General features: G+C 43.3%; 1 protein-coding gene across 1 annotated transcript in view; it reads left to right on the top strand.

Moving 5' to 3' along the window:
• nbeab (neurobeachin b) overlaps positions 1-23,906 on the top strand; it is a 191,559-nt gene that overhangs the window by 38,133 nt on the left and 129,520 nt on the right. Inside the window, exons 2-8 of the mRNA XM_070828730.1 lie at positions 12,680-12,911; positions 14,173-14,273; positions 14,503-14,598; positions 14,935-15,056; positions 17,068-17,194; positions 18,734-18,853; positions 20,765-20,911. Coding sequence (XP_070684831.1) covers positions 12,680-12,911; positions 14,173-14,273; positions 14,503-14,598; positions 14,935-15,056; positions 17,068-17,194; positions 18,734-18,853; positions 20,765-20,911 — 945 coding nt within the window. The remainder of the gene's footprint in view (positions 1-12,679; positions 12,912-14,172; positions 14,274-14,502; positions 14,599-14,934; positions 15,057-17,067; positions 17,195-18,733; positions 18,854-20,764; positions 20,912-23,906) is intronic.

Genomic DNA, 23,906 nt, shown 5'->3' with positions numbered 1-23,906 from the left:
TTTTTTTTTTTTATCAATAAAAACATCCATCCAACATAAAAACTGATCCTTGACATTATTTTTTTCTGCGATAAATATAACATGCTTGTCTGTATTCACTGAATCAAGATGAGTATGAAATCATCGGGTCCAATGGCAACTGTGAACAACAGTTGCACAACACAGATGACTCGCAGATTTATGGCAACATGGCAAGATGAGGCCTCCAATAATAAATTTCTACGACATGCATTTTATGATTCCTCATTTGTCATAAATACTGATCCATCAGATGTGATTTTAGTTAGATTTTAATTTTATTTTTTATTTTTCCAAAGTTTTAAAAATAATGTCCAAGGACAGGCTGATATCCAGTTTTAACAAAGTGTCTTATCTTGCTGTTTATATCTTAGATCTCAGCCATGAGCTGTGGGTAAGCTGTTTCCTTAGGTTTTTGTAATAGCTAAGGCCTTTAATTAATTCATAGATCCAATACCCATTGGGAAACATACTTATACTCCAACACATGGAGCTTAGTTTCTTTGAGTGTCCTGCCTCATTGACGCTTGTCTTTCACGTGTCTTTCCCAAAGCAGGAGTTTTATTGTGCACATTGCTGACTCGCTATCTTCTCTGAGTCTCCGTGAGAAAGGATTTAGCAGAGGACCTCAGTCTCACCAGCACACTGAGCCGCCGTTGGGTTTAATTGTGGTAAACACACCAAGGCTAGCAGTGTTCTGTCATCAAAAACCATCATAGTAGAGGTCAGAGATAGGCGCCAAATAAAGTGTATATGTAACCGGTGGTGTCTGACTCTGCGTTGTGTGTGAGACAGAGACTCGGGCGCCGATAACTTTTGAAAGCCGTATCTGCTTTATTTGCAGCTCCTGACAACAGCAACGTATACAAAATCCTCCGGTCAGTCTTTTGAGATGCATGCCCCTCTCCCACGGAGACCAAAAACAAACCCGAGCACGAGGTAAAAATTCCGGAACCCCTGTCTTCCGGGGTGTGTCACATTACAACCAGAACGTAGGGGTACCAACTAAAACTGTTGCACAATAGTTCCACATACCGACTCGGAGGCCAACCTGTCAGGTGTTAACTAAAATGAATATAAATAAAATAAACTTAATGTAACACAGATTTTGTGTAATTAAACAATAACAAATCTATAATATATGTACACATTGCTGTATAATTGACCCTGTTACACTCACCCCCCTAGAATTACACAAAATTCTGGGTAGCATAACAATCCACGCAAACACACTGGCCATTAAGAAAACAACCAAATGACATGAACCAGCAATATGAGCTTCCTATTAAAAGGATAAGAGAACAAGAGATCTGCTTGGCGCCTAGCAAGAACTCACAGTACTCCATAGACAAGATGAGGTGCCTTATACACCACACACACAGGCCAACGATGTGGGTGAGCACAAAAAAAATACAACTCAAGGTCCTACACAGCAACATGTAACCATTACAACAACAAGAGCAGCTCATATAACACGCCACCCTGATTCACACATTTTACACATGAAGAACAGCAGGACGGGTATCTAACTGAACCCCTAGCATGGAATCAAGTTGTGCCATGGACTCGATAAAGCGGCACACCGGTTTGATGATCCTGCCGAACCGTGAGGTAAGTAGGCCGTCTGCACCAGATGCCTGAGGCGGACTGGCAGGCGGTGGTTGCGGTAGGGAGTCCGGGAGAGCCGTCGGGGGATCCAGGGCAGTGGCAGGGCCACCAGCAGCAAGCAAGGCTGCTACAGGAGGAAGTGGTTGACAGTCTGGATTAGGGAGCCCATCAATGGAGGACCGCTCACGGACCCATGAGGCAGTGCGGCCATCATCCCAGTCACCAACACTTGAGAGAGAGTCAGCAAGGGATGGCTCAGCCGTCGCAGCTGCAGTGTCCAAATCAGACACATCCGCCTCATGCCAACCAGATCCAGGGGGGTCATTGGCCATACCGGTGGCGGCCATGGACATGGGAGCATCATCATCCACAGCTTCCTCCAGCGGAAGGAAGTTGACCTGAAGCAGCAGGTTCCGGTGAACGACACGTTCATGTCCCTTTGGATCCCTGATCCGGTAGATATGCAGGGCAGGCTTCGAGGCCACCACCGTAAACACAACAGGCAACCACTTGTCAGAGAGCTTACGTTTCCCCTTAACGCCTTTGTTCGCCAGCAGCACTTGGTCACCGAGAGACAGAGGCTGACCTTTGACCCGTTTGTTGTACTGGTCACACTGATGTCTCTGCTCAGCTGTGCAGTTCTTCTGAGCCAGTGCCATGGCGCAGTGCAGGTCTTCCAGAAGGGATTTCACATAAGCACCATAGTCACCCACAGTCAAATCATGAAGCACGTTCTTGAAGAGAAGGTCAACCGGCAACCTAGGGACTCTCCCGAACATCAAGTAGAAGGGCGCGAACCCTGTGGTCTCATGAACAGTGCAATTGTATACAAAGGTCATGGTCTGGATCATTTGTGGCCACTTCTGTTTGGAGCGAAGGGGTAGAGATCTCAACATGTTGCCTAAGGTGCGGTTAAACCTCTCCGTGCTGCCGTTCCCCATAGGATGGTAAGGTGAGGTGTGGGACTTGCCAACCCCCGACAACTCCAAGAGCTCAGCGATCAGCTCACTTTCGAAGTTCGCCCCCTGGTCAGAATGGAGGCGTTGGGGGAAACCGTAGATGCAGAAAAAGTTGTCCCACAGCTTCTTGGCCACCCTCTTGGCAGTTTGATCCTGACAGGGAAACGCGTGTGCCAACTTCGTGAAGTGATCAGTCACTACAAGAACATCCACCGCCTTGTTGTGGTTGTCCTCAGCTGACCAAAAGTCAATGCACACGAGCTCAAGAGGGACGGAGGTCTTGATGCTCTCCAGTGGGGCTCTTGCAGAAGGCTCGGGAGTCTTGCTGAGAACACACCTGTGGCAGTGCTTCACATGACTGCGGATATCCTTCTCCATGTCGTACCAGAAGAAACGCTGGCGGGCCAGGGAAAGTGTGCGGGGCTGACCTTGATGACCAGCACGATCATGAACACCCATCAACGCATCCTCCTTCAGGGACTCAGGCACAACAAACTGGAACCTCTTCTGTTTGGTCAAGGGATCCTTTGTTACCCTATAGAGGATGCCGTTCAGGAGCGTTAGCTTATCCCATTGCTTCAGGACTCTCAGAGTTGGCTGACTCTCATTGCAGCGTTCACGTCTGGAAGGTCTACGCTTCCTGTCAACATAGTGAGCGACTCTTGAGATAACCGGGTCCTGCTGCTGATGTGACTGAAGCTCAGCAAGAGACAATGAAGGCAACATATCCTGGTCAGGAAGTCTGAGGGTGGTGAGATGGTCAGCTGCGGAGGCCGCCCGCTGCCTGGGGGCAGAGTCCCACTCGTCCAATGAAGAGAGGAGGGAGGAGACATCATCTTCAGACATTGAGCCCTCAATAGCAGCAGAGTGAGAGGCACTCCCCAGTGACTGTGGCTGGCACGTGAGGCGGAAGGCATCCTGCACGCATCCATCACTGACATCACATACTTGGTCCAGCAGTTCAGAGTAAGGTTCACACAGCAGCCGCTGCCTCAGAGGCCTCACAAATGGGTCTCTGCTGAGGGCATCTGCCACCACGTTCAGCCTGCCAGGGATATGCTTGATCTCAAAGCAATACGGAGCCAGCTTAGAGACCCACCGCTGCTCACAAGCATCAAGTTTCGGCTTGGTCAAGATGTATGTGAGCGGATTGTTGTCAGACCAGACAGTAAATCTGTGACCCTTGAGCCAGTGGCTAAACTTATCACAAACTGCCCACTTCAGAGCCAAGAATTCCAGTCTGTGGGCAGGATAGTTGGCTTGACTGCGACTGAGAGTCTTGCTCGCAAAGGCAATGGGTCTCGCCTTCTCCTCACCGGCAGGCACCTGAGATAGAACAGCACCGAGACCGTCAAGGGAAGCATCAGTGGAGAGAACAAAAGGCCTATCAAAATCCGGGTGAGCCAACATCACACTGTTGAGGAGTGCGCTTTTCAGATCCTCAAATGCTTTATCACAGGCAGGGGTCCAATCCTGGGGAGTCAGTTCTCGAAAGGTGCCAGCCCGTCTCCGACCAAAGGAGCCTTTAACTCTCCTCTTCTGTCCTGCAGTCAAGGTGTAGAGTGGCTTTGCAATGGAAGAACAGCCAGGGATGAAATGCTGATAATACAGGACCATCCCAAGGAAAGATTTGACCCGCCGCTGAGATGGGGTGCAGCCGTCATCGTTCATGAGGTCCTCCCGCTTGAAAGCTGAGATGGCCCTCACTTTCTCCTCGTCGACTGAGACACCACCACAGTCCACCACATGCCCAAGAAACCTCACAGACCTGCGCAGGAAGTAGCACTTCCTCTGTGCCAGCTTCAGGTTGTTGGCTCTGAGACGTGAGAAGACAGCCTCCAGCCGTTTCAGGGCTTCCTCCTCAGATGGAGCGAAGACGAGAAGATCGTCCAGATAACAGAGGAGGCTGGAGAAGTTCAAATCCCCGAACACACTGATCATCATCCGCATGAATGATGCGGGACTGTTGCATAAGCCCTGGGGAAGTCTATTATATTCGTACAGGCCCAAGGGTGTCGTGAAGGCCGTGTACCGCCTGTCAGACTCATGGAGGGGGATGTTGTAGAACCCTGATGTGAGATCCATGGTGCTGAAAAAGGCATTACCACCAAGGGCGGCAAGACAGTCGGCCTGGTGAGGCAGTGGGTGGGCGTCCTTGACGGTCTTTGCATTAAGCCAGCGAAAGTCAGTACAGATCCTTAGTTCTCCTGACTTCTTCCAGACAAGGACCAGCGGCGAAGCATATTCGCTGACTGACTTACTGATGATACCTTTCAACTCCATCTCAGACAGCACCTCTCTCAGTTTATGATAGTGAGCTGGAGGGACACGGCGATAGGGCAGTCTGAAGGGACGATCATCAGTGAGGTGTATTCGATGGACAAACTCCTTCGCTTCCCCACAGTCCAACTTGTCTTTGGAGAAGACATCTTGGTAAGCGAGCACAAGTTCACCGAGCCGCTGTTTCCACTCACCCGACACCTCACAGTCTTCAAGGTTGATGTCCGCCAATCCACAGTCCTTAAGCCGCTGAAAGAGGTTAGGGGTGGCACCTGAGTTGGGGTTAGGGTCAGTCTGACTGGTCTGTGGCCTACTCACACCCTGGGAGAGAGGGAGGTCCTCCACTGCCACACAAGGAAACACGTCTGCCACTTTTGCATTGCGGCGCAGTGTCACAGGTTTCATTGTTGGGTTAAGGATCTTCATTGGGACCCAACGATCTCCCCACATGGGTGTCACAACCCTCCCAATGATGATATCTTTAGGGGCTGAACGGGAAGAGGTGGGCTCCACAATGACAGTGCTCCCAGGAGACACAGGAGCACTACTGGGTAGCTTTCCCCACACCAGATGCTCCCCCTGTGGTGCAAGAGTGATAGCCTGCCGCAGTCTGACTGTTCCAACTTTATCAGGCAGTTCAGGACCAGACCAACGAGTAATGCAACTGAGCAACTGAAGAAATTGCTCACAATCAGGGTCCGAGGTGCTGGAGTGGATGAGCTCCCAGTACTTCTCATCGGACTTCATCCTCTGTATTATGGGCCTAATGACGTTGCTTCCAACGATGAGCTCGTCTCTCTGCCCCGGGACAAGGAAAGTCGGCACAATGAATTTGGACCCATAAAGCTCAATTTCCAGGTCATAAATACAACTGGGTTGTGTTGTAAGGCCGCCACAGCCGACAAGGACTACCTTCTCAGGCACAAGCTGACGATCAGGGAGAACACCAGCAGCTCTAAGCTTGGACTCCGCCTCCACACTGAGCGTGCATGACATGCTCCCTGAATCAAGCATCCCTCTCAAAGTAGACTGACCCCCGACAGACACTGGAGCATAAAACAGGTCACTAGCTCCTTCCACTCTATGTGAACCCACAACAATAACTTTTTTGTCATCAGGGAGACCACTACAGCAGTTCACGTAGATTGATTGCAAGTCATTTTCCTTACTGAGGGTGTCACCAGTACCGCCCATGTTACCCCTCTCCTTACACAGGCGGCCTAGTTTAAATCAGCACTGGAGGGAGAAGGCAGTGGCATGGCTGGAGAAGGGGAGGCCAGCTGGCACTGGCTCTTTATGTGACCGGGACTGAAGCAGTTGAGGCACAATCTGTACAGCCTACAGTGTGCATGGGTAGAGTGATCCCTGGAACCACAAACCTTGCATGCAAGAGGCTCAGAAGGCAGTGGGTTACGGGGTTGACCAGTTCGATGGTGGGCTGGTTGACGGTTGCCCTGCTGTCGGCTGACTGGCCTTTGAGTGGTTGCAAGGGAAGCGTTGCACAAGGACAGAACTTTGTCAAACATTGCCACAATCTGTTGAACACCAAGGTTGGTAGTAGGTGAGTCAACGGCAGCATGAGCAGGGTCAGAGACGGCAGAAGGAGGCGGAGACAGAGAAGCAGGCTCACGTGGGCTCACTACAACATTGTCTGACTGGGGCTGACTGCAGGCCAGGGCAGAGGCTAGTAGAGAGTTAGAAGGTGTCTTTGGTTGGTGTGCTACTAAAGCAGCCTGGGACGTGCTAAGATCAGGAGGGTGGAAAGAATCAGCCACGGGGCTCTGACTGTAGGCCGACAAACCCACTGTGTGCTGGGATTGGGCTGCTGTCTTCCTCAAATGTCTCATGTGAGCATCCAGACGCTCCTGAACCTCCGCTGTAGTCCACTGCTCCGGTGCCTTCAGATGGAATGACATGGCAAGCCTGGGGTCAGGACAATGATTAATGAACATTAAGACCACTTCAGCACCGGGGTCCTCCACAGATTTACCCCGCCTCCGCAGACATTCGTCAGCGGCGTCGATGGACTTGTTAAGGCGAATCCAATAGTCCATAGCATTCTCACCAACACGGGGAATGGTGCTGTAGAAATCTTTCATGGGTAAGTTTGAGTATGTGAGCTCACTGAAGTTACCTTTCAATATGTCAAACACAGCTGTGAGCTGGTCGGCTGTACTCAGTTTAGGGCGGCTGCGGAGCGACACCTTGACCACATCCCTAGCTTTGCCTGTCAGTCTCGACATTATCAGGTCAAACATTTCAGCAGGAGTGTCACATTTCACCCTATTCAGGTAACATCTCATCATGTCCTCCCATTCATGAACAGAGAACACATCAGCATGATCACCCCTGAAGTAAGGTGGAGCTTTGGTGTCTGACTGCACAACAACCTTCAACTGAGACAAACCTGCATTGCTGGATGACTCACTTTCAGTGGGAGACTGAGGCTGGACAGTACTGGGTTGGTGAATGGTGTTAAGGCTGGCTGAGATGTTTTCTCCAATTTGTTTAGCCAAACTTGCAATCATGTCTCCAAAATCATCAACTGATATGACTTGTGTGGGCTTGGGGTTTGACTGGGTAATTGGCGTGGAACTAGCAGTGGGGGTCAGAAGTGGGTTAACTGTCTGATCAGCTGTGTATTCTGGAACACCAGGGGACATGAACCGACCCCTTCCAGCAACCCATCTGCCCCTCCCCACTCCAAATGTGACATCATGTAAATGTCTATCCATATTATGAACCACACAAAAAAAAAATCTACCCCTGGCACCACAAAGAGCTATGCTAATATCACAATATGAGTGCAATATTGGCAGAAAAGAAAAACTGTGACAGTTATGCACAAACCAACAGTATGAGTACAAATAAAGAGCATAAAATCCCCCAAAATGTAACTTAAATCCTCATATGCATGACCACATATAAGAGATCAAGAAAAAAAATGAAATGACCCAAAACTGATGTAAAACAAAAAGGCTCAGTTCAAAAACTCGACCAATATAAATTATGAGCCCATCAACCTGTCATCAGTTATAATATGCCCTCTCAGGTTTGTCCTGTTCCTGCTGTTAAATGTCTTCACCTTTTTTGTCCTTCAATGCACTGGCGGGTCATAGTAGTATCACCAGCATAAACCAACATGAAATAAAATCACGGGAGAAAGAGAGGAGGAAAAAAAACAAAAGTCACACACTCCAAAGCAGTGGTCCGGAGTCTCTTTGACGAGTTTTTAATCAGTCAGCAAACCTCGCGCACCCGCGGGAGCAAGCACAGTTCTCCGACGCCGCGGAGCAGCAGCGACAAATAGGCAGGAATGACGAACAGGAGCCAGGAGCCAGGAGCCAGGTGTCAGCAGCCGTACCCCGGGAACCAGACGGGCGCTGATCGGGGATGCAACGGGTCGTAACGGCACCAAGTGTAACCGGTGGTGTCTGACTCTGCGTTGTGTGTGAGACAGAGACTCGGGCGCCGATAACTTTTGAAAGCCGTATCTGCTTTATTTGCAGCTCCTGACAACAGCAACGTATACAAAATCCTCCGGTCAGTCTTTTGAGATGCATGCCCCTCTCCCACGGAGACCAAAAACAAACCCGAGCACGAGGTAAAAATTCCGGAACCCCTGTCTTCCGGGGTGTGTCACATTACAACCAGAACGTAGGGGTACCAACTAAAACTGTTGCACAATAGTTCCACATACCGACTCGGAGGCCAACCTGTCAGGTGTTAACTAAAATGAATATAAATAAAATAAACTTAATGTAACACAGATTTTGTGTAATTAAACAATAACAAATCTATAATATATGTACACATTGCTGTATAATTGACCCTGTTACATATAGTCACATTCTCTCACTGTTAGTGTTTTTTGCTATTGTAGTGTTTTAGATAAGTGCTGGAGAGCCAGCAGGGAGTCAGAAAGAAAACTGAACATTTAATTCTGGCGGTGGTGTTTTGGAGGGAATGAAAACTCACCTTGCATTTTTGTCTGTGGCCCTTTGTGCTTCCATCGGGAGCTGTGTGAAAGATGAACATTTCACACTGGCCACTATTGCAGGTGGCATAATTGACTGTGCTAAATGATCCTATACTACACCCACAGACTGCTTCTCTGTGATACTCATTAGACAGTTGTATAAAGAGGTGTGAAATGTAAAACCCTTTGATTGCATTAAGCATTGGCTGGTTAAGAAACGACTTTAAAAAAAAAAATGCAGATTAAGTAAATATGAAACACAGATGTCTAATTAACCTTGACATTCAGACTCTATTTCTCTCTAAAGGCGCCATTTGCAGCAGGCACATCTTCAAGTCTTCTGTTTTTACCATCAAGTAGCCCTTTTCGTGTTGTGCTTTGGCGATCCTCTTAGCTTCTGTCAAACTGGATGGGTTTCTTTCATTTTCACATTTACTTGTCACGAAGCCACTACAGCGTTGTCTGCGCTGTCTGTTGAAAGGTCATTGTCGCGCTGAAAGGTGAATCCTCACCCCATTCTAATGTCACCTGTAGGTTTTTGTCCTGACTTCTCTGCATTCAGCTTTGCGTAGGGTTTCCTCAGTCCTATTAGCATGCTGCAGCCATTAACATCATCTTTGTTTGAACGGTAATAGTCAGGTGATGAGCTGTAACTGGTTGCTGCTGCTTGATTTGCCACTTGGCCCTCAGGCCAGCGTTCCAGTTTTTCTCACCAGGCAACAGAATATTCAGCACAATATTCATCTTGTGCTGTCAGGTTTACTGTCATTAAGTAAACTCCAGGCAGGCTGCCATAAGCCTTTAATGTAGAAGTGGAATATATCCAGCTATTCTACCAAGAAGTCCTAATTAATGGAGTGTTTGAGATTGTTGCCTGTCCGACAGGTTCTCCATCACTGCAGAGAAACTGTGAGGCCATTTGGTCCTAATGATCCTCTAATCATCTCAAAGTTCTTTAGACAATTCTTTGGAGCGCTATGTTTTGCCCTGTCTATTGTAGGAATTTCAATGACAATCAATGAATTTGGAATGAATTTCAATTTACAGGTTAATGTTTTACTATGTAACACCTTAGTTTTTACTGATGTAATAACAGACTACAAAAGTTTGCCCCTGTATTCAAAGAATTTGGTCATTTATTTCTTAACATTGATTAGGGGGTTTACATCACTAAACTTAAGTGGTATTCAACTTTGCATTGATTTTCTCTTTTAGAATTTTATATGGCTCAGAGAAGTTCTGCTTTCCATGTGTTGAGTGTGTAATTAGTGATTTCATGTCTTTATTTACTCCTTGTAGCATAATGGGTGAAAATTATTCTAGGGATCTGAATCTGCAATTACACCACTTCACAGGATTATGGTGTGTCTGTGAATAGTGTGATTAATGGCAATAGCAGTAAAAATTTAGCCTAGACATCATAGCTTTTTCCCACCCTTGTATGCAATATTGGGTGATGTGCGTTGTGATGGCTGCAGACAGACAACCAGCTTTTGACAGCCTCTGGGTCCATAAACAGCCTCTTTTCATGATCAGTTGATATATTGGTATTCATTATGTTGCACAATGCTACAAAGTAACGACCATATAATACACTGCAAGTAAACACAAACAGTGTTGTCACAGTTAAATCACAAAAGCACAGCAATTTTCCTGTCTTCAGGAGCTTGATTGGGATGCCTTTTTGTTATGAAGTTTAACGGAACACAAATAACCTTTTTGTCTGCTGCAGTTCATAGTAGTCCACTTTAGCTAGTTTAACTTATTTTATTGTTTGAAATTTGCATCTTCAAAGAACAAATGAAGGGGAAGGGAGCTTGTCGGATACTGTGCCGACTCCGTTTTTAGGTTTTTGTCCAATGTTTTATTTTATTTATTAAGTATATTTGTTTATGTTTCATGTAAATCTTGTTAAGTACTTCAATGAGTGTGTTCAGGCACAGTTTTGCCCCAAGCGCTTGTAGCAAAACGTATTAGCAAACCTGTGGGGTAGATGAAACATGATACGTGTCCACATCAAAAGTTTGAATATTTTTCAATATTTATCAGTTTCAATACGCAGACATATAACACAGTGAAAGATCTCCTTAATAAATGGTGGTATTTTTCTTTTCCTTGTGTTTTTACACACAATCCATGACAGCAACATTTGGCTGATACCCCGGGGATAGGGTCGCAGTTTCTTATTTCTCCACCTCCATGTGTGTACATATGGTCCAAGTTTGTTTTTTATTCTTTCTTCCAGCATTTAAAAAAATAAAATAAAATCCCAATGAATGTAATACTCATTACCCAATTGGACTTGGCCATCACATTCAGCATGTTTTACATGACAGATGGATGGAGCAACAAAATGCTGCTTTATTGTGTTTGGAATCTTTGGAGCTTGGCTCTCTGCTGCAGGACATGCATGGTGGCATTATGCAGTGGTAGGAGGAGTGAGCAGTTTGGCATTGAGGATTGTCTGCATACCAATAACAAGCTTTCCACCAGTTTAATTTTCCATACCAGTTAACATATTAGAAGACAGACGTGTTACAGCTTGCTCGACTTTATAGGAGTCATCTGCGCATTTTAGCCACTGAGCCGACTCAGACTGCATATTACCTCTACCCCATGAGTTTTCAAGCTGTGAAATTCCTATTATTATTAGTGCTTCACTGCTTTCTGTGCTCATTGATAAAGATGTCATGGCTGTATTTCACCAATGTCGATACCTGTCAAAATACGCAGGCAATTCCTTTTTCATTTTTCCAGAATAAGCTGCCAATGAAATAAATTTTCTTATGATTCTCTACATTACTACATTACTTATAATGGATCTATCTATCTGTCTGGAACTGCAACAACAGTTGAATATAGAGACAAAAACATGGCACAACTGTGTTTTATGAGATTTAATTCTTTGAAATCATTTCAAGTACATCATTTCCCATAAAGCTCTCTTTCACTTTTCTTCTTACACTTTTGAATGCACATTGATGTGTGTTATACCTGAGAGAGAATAAAACACCCATCATTTGTGGAGTTTGTACCTGCACAACAACGGCGCTCTGAGGAAAGAGAGACTATCCAGTCTTAAAGTCCCAGCAGTTCAGTGACACACATCGGTGTAATGTAATTGCACCAAGATCTGATGATGATGGAGGTGAGGCCTGGTTTATACCTCCACGGAATAGTCTCTCTCCACTACTTTAGGCAGCTTTTGATCCCACCTAGCTATTACCTGCCAATCACAGTAATGTGCAGTGGGTATCTAGGCCCATTTTCCACCTGCTTGCTTTGATGCCCACCAGAAAGTTGTTGTCAGTGCTCTCCATATATACTATGCACTTCTTTAGAAAGATAATTTCATGCTTGATGAACTTGAAGAACTGCATTATTGATTGTTGTTTTCTACTTTCTTAATAGTCATTATCATTTGTGACTCAAATGTGGCAGTGGGGCAATAGGGGCTCCCTCCCCCTCGTCTTTCCATTAAATGTTAGGCTATTTTATTTTCATGGGTGCTTAAATTCTGATCAAAACCTTTTAGAAGGAAAGAGATCTCCACTTTCTTCTTCCAGTGCTGGCCAGCCCTTCACCATCGGATTAGTGACCCGTAAAATATGTGAAAGGGTAACCTCTGGGTTAATTTCAAGTTGATCAAAATCAGGCATTAAATCTAGGTCAAACAGCAGTGCTTAGTGTGAAATAGTTAAGTGTAACCCTTGTCGCTCCATGCTGGACCATTACATCGACAGAACACAGAAGGTAATTTAAACAGCAGGCATAAAAAAGGCATAAACATTAAATCTTTTCTTACGTTCTCCATCTGTCCCATCTTATTCTGCAGTTGGTGGGTGGTGAGTTTGATCTGGAGACAAACTTCATTATTCAAGATGCAGAGAGCATCGGCTGCATGGTGGAGCTGTTGGAGCACTGTGACGTCACCTGCCAGGCTGAAATCTGGAGCATGTTCACCGCCATCCTTCGAAAAAGTGTTCGAAACTTGCAAACAAGCACTGAGGTTGGCCTCATCCAGCAGGTGCTGCTCAAGATGAGCTTGGTGGATGACATGATTGCAGGTATGATAAAGACCAGGCCTTTTTGCAGAATAGCTGTGCTAGTACGCTATCGTAATTTTCAGATTTGTTGATATAATGTAATGACTAGCAAGTAATGTGTGCATGGGCAACAAAATCACGTGTCTGTATCTTTGAATGGATTTGCATTTTCTTTAAACACATTGAAAATATGAAAGTGATGAAAGAGATGTAAATCAGAAAGAAGTCTTTGGAGCATGCTTTTGTACTGTGGTTGGATCATTCCCTTTTATTTTTGTGAGCAATTCAGTTATTTCAAACAATTCTTTGAGACACCAATTATTTCAAAAAGTCACAATGACCCTTGAAAGTTTTAATTAAAAGTGAATTTCAAACAATAGTACTCTTGGTTTTATACTTGACAGTAGAGAAGTTAAGTATTTACTTTACAATAATGTTGCTTTATTACATTTCGGAGGCATTAGAATGTACATTTGACACATGAAATATGTGATGGATATTTATTTATTTAGGGGTTAGGAATGATCAAAGGGCTTATTTCTGTGTAGTGGGCACTGTGTAGTGACCATCAGGCCAGAATTTCCCCTTGACCAACACTTTATTCATTAACAAAATACAGTACCTCAAATGAATGGTTGGATTTCCATAAAGTATTGTAGCTGATACCAAGAGGAGTTACAAACATTCCCGCTTGAAGGACTAGTTGGGATACTTTTCAACTTTTTGATCCTTGCAGGCTTCTCTGGAATGAACCCGACAAATCTGTATTCAGGTCACTGTGGGGCTGTCTGGGGAAGTTAGTGTCACTTTTGATATTTTGCACTGTGCAAATTGCATCCATACCTTGTGTAATTTGTAAATTGTGTTTCAGCTGATGAAATCCAAATGCATTCTCCCTGCAGTGTTAGTGCGACTCCAAGTTAAACAATTTGCCATTTAGACATAACATTGATTTACAAATCAGTTTCCATGTAATTGTATTAGAAGTGTTTCTGTGATAAATGTAATGGGATTTCACAGACAGTGAACTCAATGAGAATGAAACTAAACTAAAGCAAAACTGGTTTATTATCCCAGGAGTTTATGCATATGAAAGCTTTTCACTATGAGGACCTCCAGTGCAGTTCAGATAAATTGAAATATGTGTAAAATGCAGCTGCATTGATGATCGTCCACTGTCTCCTCGTTTTTCTCTTGTATATGTCTGTGTGTGTGTGTGTGTGTGTGTGTGTGTGTGTGTGTGTGTGCTTGGTGATACATGCTTGGTGTCTTGCCCTTAAAGACTTGCTAGTGGACATGTTGGGAGTACTGGCCAGCTACAGCATCACAGTGAAGGAACTGAAGCTGCTCTTCAGCATGCTACGAGGGGAAGGAGGCCTCTGGGTAAGTGATAGAAGGAGCCAGTGGGTTCGAAAGAAATAATCGTTTGTTTTGTCTGTGGTTTGACACTGTCACTTGAGTTGCCCCCAGAGAGCCTTAATACTAATCGGTTTGGGCCTTGTTCTGTAATTGACTAAGTGCAGAATGAGGTTACTGGCAGTGTTTTGACTATAGTCCGAACAGTCAAAGAGAAAACGTTGACTGCCTTGTTACTCTTTTTACACCTGTGCAGCCAAAGCATGCGGTTAAAATGTTGGCGGTGCTGAATCAGATGCCCCAGAGACACGGTCCAGATGCCTTCTTCAACTTTCCTGGTCGCAGTGCAGCAGTAAGTTTTCACACGTTTCCATTCTGCAGTCATTTTAAAAATGGTAAGTGTTCGTGCATTTTTATGGAGCCCCGCAGATTACCAGTGTGAAATAACAGACAATTCATGCATACAAATGAGAAAACATCTCTTATTCTGCACAGTAATGGATGTCAAAGATTACACACGTTTGGCTCATCAAAGAAATGAAATGAATAAATACACATGCATATCAAAAAATGTACCGCTGATATCTGCGCTGTTAGCAGCTCCAATAATACTGTATATACATGCATACTGAGTATAGTAAGTTTACAAATGAATTAACCTGAATTTACTCCATTGTTTTTGTCCCAGGCCATTGCTTTACCTCCTATTGCCAAGTGGCCTTATCAGAATGGCTTTACGTTCAACACCTGGTTCAGAATGGATCCCCTGAATAACATCAATGTTGACAAAGACAAACCATATCTCTACTGGTGAGTACACAATCATATACATTTGTGCTCCGTGTTTGCAGTGCCCTCAGTACACTCTTAGCTCTCTCACTGGTGCTGTAAGTCCACATTACGACACCACAGAGAAGAAAATTACACTTTCCTGTTTTTCATCAATCTAATTGCTTTAGCTTTGTATCAGAAATTATTCCCTCTCTGCAGAGACCCATAATGCTACCAGCAGCTTTATTGACAAAGCAATATGCTGTTTGATACTCTGTGACCTACAGTGATTTTCCCATCTAAGCAGATTATGACTGGAACTTGTTTTTCAAGGTTAAACTAGTTTTACAGATACTATTTTTCACACAGTGGCAACACTTATGTAATGTGGTTTGTGAAAGGGCCTCATTTTTTCAGATAATGTTCATGAAATATAATAGAGAAAGAGGGGAATTAGGTGAGATTATTGAGATTAAAACCCATGGAAGCATAAACTACAGCGACTGGTACTGGCTGTCACAGAGGTGGACTGCTGCAGTGGGAGGCACCGTGGAGGTATTATTTTTGATTTGAATATCTGCCACATAGGCCCCACATACCAGCTCTTGCAGGGTTTTGTGGGTAATTAATGCTAAAATTAATAACCTAAAAGTGAAATGATTTTCAGCCGCTTATCTGTGTTTATGAGAGGAGCTTTGGGAGAAAATCGCAGAATACATTGGGACATGGAAAACACTGTGGAAGGGAATGAAAGAGAAAGTGGATAATCAAGGCGAAAAGGAAAAGTTGGCTGACAGGGAAGACTGTGAACGCTATTTGGTCAGAGATGACAGTCAGTTCACTGAATCATCTCCTATATGCCATTGCTTTACCTGGATCACACAGTTTGAAGGAAACAATCTACTCACCTTGGAAAGACTTGTTCTACATTTCTCTGATGTGTAACATCAAAAAGGACCAAAAAAAGAAAGTTGGCTAGTTGTTGGTATTCATGTGGCAGCAATTCCTTACTGACAGTCACAAAAAGGCTGAGATATGCCAAGCTAATCCTTTTTCTGCATTGCTCTGAGGGCCTCATAGCTCAGTGGCAGAGCATGTAGACAACAAAAAGAGAATTGTATCTTCAGAGGCGAACCAAGGTTGCTGCCTTCCAACTGATGTGTAATCACAAACAGGCTTGTCCACTGGAGTGTCTTGGCTGGCTCAGTGGCAGCTAGGTGTGGGGCTCTATATCTCCCTGTCCCTGCTTGCACCCCACAGTATAAAAGCCTGTGCTGTCTTTATCTGCCTCGACAAAAAGGTCCGTTTGTTTTAGACGATCCCAGTTGGCGGTGGTGGTTTGAGGCTTTGAGGAAGGTACACTGCTATAGACCTTAAGACTGTGGGAGTGTAGTGAGTATATGTCAGCAATGAGAAAGATGTTCAGTCCAAGCAGAGAAGGAATAGAGATCTAGTGTGGTGTTGCAAGGTTGTTACAGGGTGTGCTCATATTGTGGCATTTCTTCAGTGCTGACATTGTTATATCTTTTATCTGTGGAGTCAAGATGATCAGAGTGGAGGGATGAGACCCTGGGAGCATTACTGAAGGGTGCTCATCAACTAAGTGTTCTTCACATTTGTAATTGTTACCATGACACGGAAATTGCGGTAGCTGTAGTCTCACTGCAGGTGTTTCCCTGTTCTGTCTGGTAAAGCATAATATCACAATTCTCATAAGAATTTTAAGAATTACCTGTCAATTACCTCTGCAAATTGCTTTGTGCCTGCATAGCGCAAAGCATTTTAAAAATTACGTTGACCCCAATCTTATTATGCAGAAGGAAGCCACTACTTCACTTCAGTTATTGGTTTGTACGGTATATGCAGCATTGTCAAGGAGGAAATATCCAAACAAATACTTAAATAGCAATAAAATGCAGCCTGCATAGCTTGGCGGTCAGAATCCCTTCAACTCAATAAGGTTGAAAAATATTTTATCACTGTTGTTGATGAATGAACAAGGTTAACCCTGCCACCTCATGATATATACTATGCATGTTTCTGTTTACAGCTTTCGTACCAGCAAGGGCATTGGGTACTCTGCACATTTTGTTGGTAACTGCTTGATCGTGACATCACTCAAGTCTAAAGGGAAAGGTTTCCAGCATTGTGTGAAATATGATTTTCAGCCCAGGAAGGTAAGAGCAGCTTTTTCTTTCAGCTATTAATCAACATATGATCATATTAATTACACCTGTATAATTCCATATGCCCAGACACTTCAAAAATATTGCTTTTAGGAAGAATAAATATGAAGATTGAAAAGAGATGGCAAACACTCAAGACATAGGTAGTAGCTACTTCAAATATTTCTAAACCACATCGGAACATGAATTGCATTTTACCAACCACGGATTCCCAGAATTACACTTAATTGTGGCCTGAGCTGAGAAGAAGAAGGCTTTAGATTTCATCTGAAACAAACAAAAGTCACACTGCTCTTTAAAAACGCCCCGCAGTTTTGGCTGCACTTGCCAGTGACTCCCTGCCCACCACCTGTTCTTTTATTGGCATTACATAGTTGTATGTCTACACACAGAGATGAAGTGTTTAAGACCCCCAGTGGAGTCTTACAGGTGTAATTGGATGTAAATGTAGATGAGAAAATGAAACTTAATTTAGCGTGGAACGTCGGTGTAGTGTAGCTGTCCCTGCAGAGAAGGAAAACTGGCTCAAAGCATGTTTCAAACAATTAGTGCCGTCATGTAACACCTGGGAACAACCAGTCATCCCGTTCCTACCACCACAGCGGAGGCATCGTTTTGTAGAAGCTTTTGGAAGATGAAACATGTTGAATTAAGTTTTTAATTGATTTGGGGTTCAGACATCTTTGGATAAGTGTTGTTCTAAATCATCTGCAGGCTGCTTGCACTCTTCTCCTCAGCCATGAATCCCCTTTAAGTGTCCTTACTTTTGTGTGTAGACCACTGTAATTCCATTAGACTGCTCACAGTGCCTTTCATGGGTCAAACTAATAAACGGTGGGCACACAGTCACACAAGAGAGAAACAACCCAATGTCTACTGCTGTGAGTGGTCATGCCAGTATCGCTTTCATGCAATGTAATGTTTCGTGAGTGAATATAGTTAGTTTTCAAGCATTATTTATCTTGCATTAATTGAAAATGAACAGAGAACAAAGCAGCAAAAAATGATCTGAGTAAGGAGAAAAATTTGAATAGATTGTGTTTAATCAAAAGAACTGATGTCTGTGTTACAGCTGCTGCATCAGCAGCACAGAATGTGAGATAACCCCTTGGAATATTTAACTAAAACTAAAATGTAGCTACAAAGTGTACTGGTGTAAATAAGTAATATGATATCTACAGGTTCTGCATTAATGAACATGAGCAAAGCAATGTACATTTTTTCCAGTTCTCTTATATACAGTACTTAGGATATGTTCCACTTTGTTGACTTGGTGAGTGGTACAAAAATAAGATTTAACTGCATATTAAATTAATTAATTCAAATTTGTAAGAGTGATTTTCATACCTGCTCGACAGGACATCTTTTAAAGTTAATTCTACTACTAGTTAGTTTCTCATCAAAAGCGATTTGTCTTGCCACCTTTTGGCCGTTTCTCTATTAGTCACAATGCAGTTTTAGTGAAAAAGAAAGATGATGACCCTCTTGATAAGTGATAAATCTTTTCCACCTGACTCTTCTCACCCTCAGTGGTACATGATCAGTATAGTTCACGTCTACAGCCGCTGGAGGAACAGTGAAATCAGATGCTATGTTAATGGACAACTTGTTTCTTATGGAGACATGGCATGGCACGTCAACACAAATGATGTAAGTACTCTTATTTTTACACCTCCTCACAGTCCCCCCCCCCCAGGTTTTGGCGTTTATTGGCACAGGACTGACTGAGGCTTCAACATCAACAACTGGCACGGCTGGAAATTGTGAAAGAAATGCACACATCATCTATAGTGCTCATTGAGCAACATGAGTTTTACCAGATCAACATGGATTTCTGTGAGACATGCGACTGGCATTTCAGTCTTCATTTGAATATCTATTTATCACAGTTGTGCTGCAGTCGAGGCTGCAGGATGGAATATCAAACCCTTTGGAGAACAGATATATGTATAGAGGGGAAAATGGCCAGATTTCAGTAGCTACTGTTTATTGTTGAAGCATTGTTTGCCTTTTTTTAAAAAAATGTGTGACCCCATTGTGAGTGAAGATGTCACTCGAAATGACTCTCTGAAAGACTCTAAACTAAAATGAAACCTGTAGTCACACATGGCTCTTAGGTACAGATTTAAAAAGGAATTGGTACTTGCACAGATGAGACACATTTCCAAAGGTTTGCTTCATACGGTAGCGCTGTACTCAAGATTCCTCAAATGACAGGTTGGGATATAAGAGTGGTTCATGAAATATTCCACCACATTAACTTAAGATGCCTTCATTTGTGATGGATAGGCTTTGTGGAGGGATTTCCCACACCTGAAAAGAAAGTAGAAACCATAAGGTAGCATTAAATTGACGAGGTGGACTTTTTTTTTTTCCTGTGATGGATGCAGAAACAGCTGCATCACAAAGACATTAGTAATAAAACCACAGATGCTCTAAGAGAACAGTTTAGGTTAGATGAGCCTATTTTGAAGTACCAGATGAGGCAATATCTTAATCTCAACATTGCCCTAGATTGGGATTATTTAAACAGCAAGCACTACTGTCTCCTCATATGCCATAGAGAGTAAGGTTATGTAACTGGTGATCTGCACAGTAAATATTGAGCTAGAGTGGTGCTACAGGCAGTGGGTTTATGATAACATATAAATAAGTTGAAAAAGCTGAGAAGCAGTGGGTAGACGCTGTAGTACTTTAGAAACATGGATAATTTGTATTACCCTCATAATTTCTCTCCACATACCTTTTCTCTGCTATTAAAGCGCTGATGTTAAAACCTAAATGTGCCTATTTTTATATATTAGATATCATATCGTCACTGTGTCCTTGGCCTACTCACTTAGAAACACATATTTAGATTATTACCAACCTTCTGCTCTTAGCAATTTGGAAGCAGGTCTGTAGCTAAAAGTCTGGGCAACTGTTTCCACAAGCTTAGGTAGGATAATTATGTGAGTGTTTTGTTATGAAAAGTTTTAGTGTTACATTTTGTCTGTATTTACTTAACCACTCAGTACATGCTATTTTAATAAGGCATCAAATCACCTGTAGATCAGATTGTATGGGCTTCTTGTAACGGGGTTAAATGTAAGACGAGCCTGATAAAGATTTAGAATTCTCAATAAACAAACCTGATGTTTTTCCCTGCAGTACCACTTGTATAAGCCTTCATCCTGACCGTTTCTCAGTTGTTATTTAATTAGCCGCTGCCATTGCAAATTCTCCTTCAATTTTATCCCGAATGCAATCACCACACGTATTTTCTCTATCCCAGAGGTTATATTGAGGTTTCCTATCTTTGTAAATCAGGGCCATTGTGTTCCTCCTTCCATTTGGGAATTGTCAAGGTTGATACTGAAACAACACAGATGGTGATGTTGTTACATTGACAATACAATATCTACGTGAAAGTAGACTGAGTATAACTCATCAATGCAATCAAATGTTATTCTTCTTACTTTTTTACCCTTTGCCCAATTCAGCTGGGTGTGAATTTGGATATTTTTTCTTCAGGTCCAAAAGTATAAAGTGATGTAGTCTCTTTCTATGTCCCTCTTGCAGAGTTATGATAAGTGCTTCCTCGGGTCCTCTGAGACAGCCGATGCAAACAGAGTATTCTGCGGGCAGCTAGGAGCCGTCTACGTGTTCAGTGAAGCCCTCAATCCCGCACAGACATTTGCAATTCATCAGCTAGGACCAGGCTATAAGGTATGTACTTGAGGGTGACTAAATTAGATTACATGTAAACAGTCTGCATCACCTATCAATCTGTGAAATCAATGCCCAGCGCTGCCCTGCTGCAGTTCCTTTGCCAAGTATCTCCCTCCTGGGAGCGATGCTTTTCCTCCCAGATAAACGGCTGCATAAATTACCTGCTTCTTGGAAATAGTGGCACAATACACTGAATGAAGCAGCAGGCACTCTTAGGGGATAAAGTCCTGAGCCGACTTATATCAGCTGCAGCAGGTGTCGCACTCCCATGCTTCTTGACAAAGACCAAAAGATTGTGAATACAGAAAGATGCTGACCTACCCAGAGGGGGGATTCAGCTGTGAATGTTAATCATATGGTGGCAAAATATTTGGTTTGCACATTTATAATGTGAATTACGGTTTTATTTATTTATTTTAGTCATTCTCTATCTTCAAATATTCCACTCATCTTGGATGAGATACAGGGTGTGCCCTTACTTTTGAGACTGCCTTCTCCTCCTCTCACTGTCCCACTTTTGCTCCTGATGTTCACAAAGTGCTGCTGGTTCCTCTCAGCCCTGCACTGTGTCACAAATGGAAGAATGACTGCCAAATCAACTTTGGACACAGAGTGTGTCTCAGACAAATTACAAAATCCGTCCATTTTACACCAACCCTGTTTGCTCTCTAGCTGCATCCAAGACAGAATTATTGTAAAACCTGCTCTGTTGAAGATTGTGAGATGGATACTTGTGACTTCAATCAGGTCTATTAATGTGTGGTGATTCCAGGGAGAACTCATTGTTTGGTCTTTTCACTAATGGATGGTGACTTGCGCTTTACCTCTTTAATTGTGGTTCTAGACCTTCTATTAGAGAGCCAACACATGGCAGAGTAATCCTCCAGATTTCACAAAATAATGAAGAGCATGTCCCGGGGAGACAATTACGCGCAATTGATCAGGCTGCGAATGGTGTTGGTAATGGTGAGTATGATGGAGCCAGTTAGGTGAGTTGAGGATGAAGGTCAGAAAGTTGTCAGTCCCACTGATTGGTTGTTGTAATGGGAGTGCTGTTCAGGGGACTGGAGGCCTATCAGTTTTAATTGAGAACTGCCAGGAAGAGTCTGAGTGCAGCAGATCACAGCATACATCTGGTACAGTGTTCATTGGTCTGTCATTATATCTGTTTCAGCTCAGTTCAACGCCATGGCTACAGAAAAAAAAAAAACCCATCTGAGCTGATGTATGATTTATTTTATGATCCATGGTCCCCTCACCATGTTTGATGTTTGACATGCTTTCCTTCGCTCACACAGTGTATTGAATGTAACTGTAACTTCTGCAGTTAGTTGAAATGCAGAGATTATTGCTGCCTAGGGTTACTATTTCTACTCCATGTTATGATTTATGGCTGTGAATCTGACAGACCTGTTAGTACAATCTGCTCCCTGGGCTCTTTTCATATTGCTGTATGTGAAATTGCACTCTGAACTGAGATGGAGTCCTGGTTTTTCCAGTTAAAGTACCAAACAACTTTTGCCGTATATTGCTGTTTCTATGGCTGACTTGAAACATTCCCAGTCATTTTGACGATAACATCAAGGGGCAGTGTTGGGTCTACAGACACTGAGGCTGAAAGAAGCTGTCTTATCGGTCTGTCATTCATCACTGCTGTTTTAGCAGAGTTCATAAGCTTTGGTGAAAGTCAAGAAAATTGTGGGCTGAAGGATTCATGCAAAGGAATTGCCTTCTCAGTGGTTACAAGTAAACACATCAGAAGAGTAAAAAAAAAAAAACCCCTGTTTATTCTGAGTAACTACTTGGGAAATAGCCTGGTCTGGAGTCATAAAGTAATACAGCAATAACCAGTGACAGCTTTACTAAGCACAAAGTATTAGTCATTGAGTTGACTCGTCAAAACGATTAAGCCATGACTTGTTATGTCTTTTCATATGATGCACTTCGACTTGTTTCTGTCTATGCCCTCTATCATGACTACCATATGTGTTCTACATGAGGCAGATTAGCCCATTGAATTTGTGCCAACACTGCTCTGCAGTATGCACCACAGATTGCTGTAGAATAGACTGAGGAGCTGCACTGTCTTGTCGGGGAAGACTAATATTATCTCTGTGTAGTGGCCATGCAATAACACTATATCCACTGTAGTACATTACATGGCCTTACGTTATATTAAAAACTCGTCTGAGATACTATACAGGCCAACACATACACCTACAAATGTAGACCTATTCATAGTAAAACTGTCAATGGAGCAACACATAGAGCGTGTATAATACCAGCATGGCTCCACAATAGATCGCTTTAAATGTAGTTTGTTGCTTATTTCATCTGCATCAAGAGACATGTTTTGGTGAACAAAACATAAAATGGAAACACGAGGAGAAAAGTCTGTCGAGCATCATGTAAGTGCAGTCATGAGACAATAACAACATCGTTCAAAACTCATCAGTCTTGCAGAGGAATTTCTGTGGATCTGCAATTAATGCTAACCACTTTTCCTAACTTTTCACAGTAATTTATTGAAATCTATCAACAGCTTTTAGATCCTTCTATATGTATCCTGCTAGCTAACAGACTGATGAGTTATTACCAACTAACAGCATCAACAAAGCACCATCTAATGGACGTTAAACTTGCAACATCGAATCAATACTGAAAACAAACTTTTTTGTTTTAAATATATTGAATTCATTGGAAAAGGATTGCTCTGTTGACCGATGTAGTCTGTCTGTAGTCGCAGGTATGGGAGTGTCCCCAGCTTGTCAAGTGTCTCCCTATTTCTTGTAGGGAGTTATGGGGATGCCCCTGGTCAATGACAGCCTTTGGCATTGGGAGAGAAAGAAGACAACTGTGCTCTAATTCATTTATATGACTGGCTGGCCTGTGGAATGATGCTGTCATGCTACAGGGTTTGTTACTGAAGCCACAACCCATGAGATCATTATTTTCACACTGCAGCAGGGCTCATACTAAAGACCAGGCCACT

This window comes from Pempheris klunzingeri, chromosome 4 (assembly GCF_042242105.1).
Source record: "Pempheris klunzingeri isolate RE-2024b chromosome 4, fPemKlu1.hap1, whole genome shotgun sequence".
NCBI lineage: Eukaryota > Metazoa > Chordata > Actinopteri > Acropomatiformes > Pempheridae > Pempheris > Pempheris klunzingeri.
This window is presented reverse-complemented; position numbering and strand designations above follow the sequence as displayed.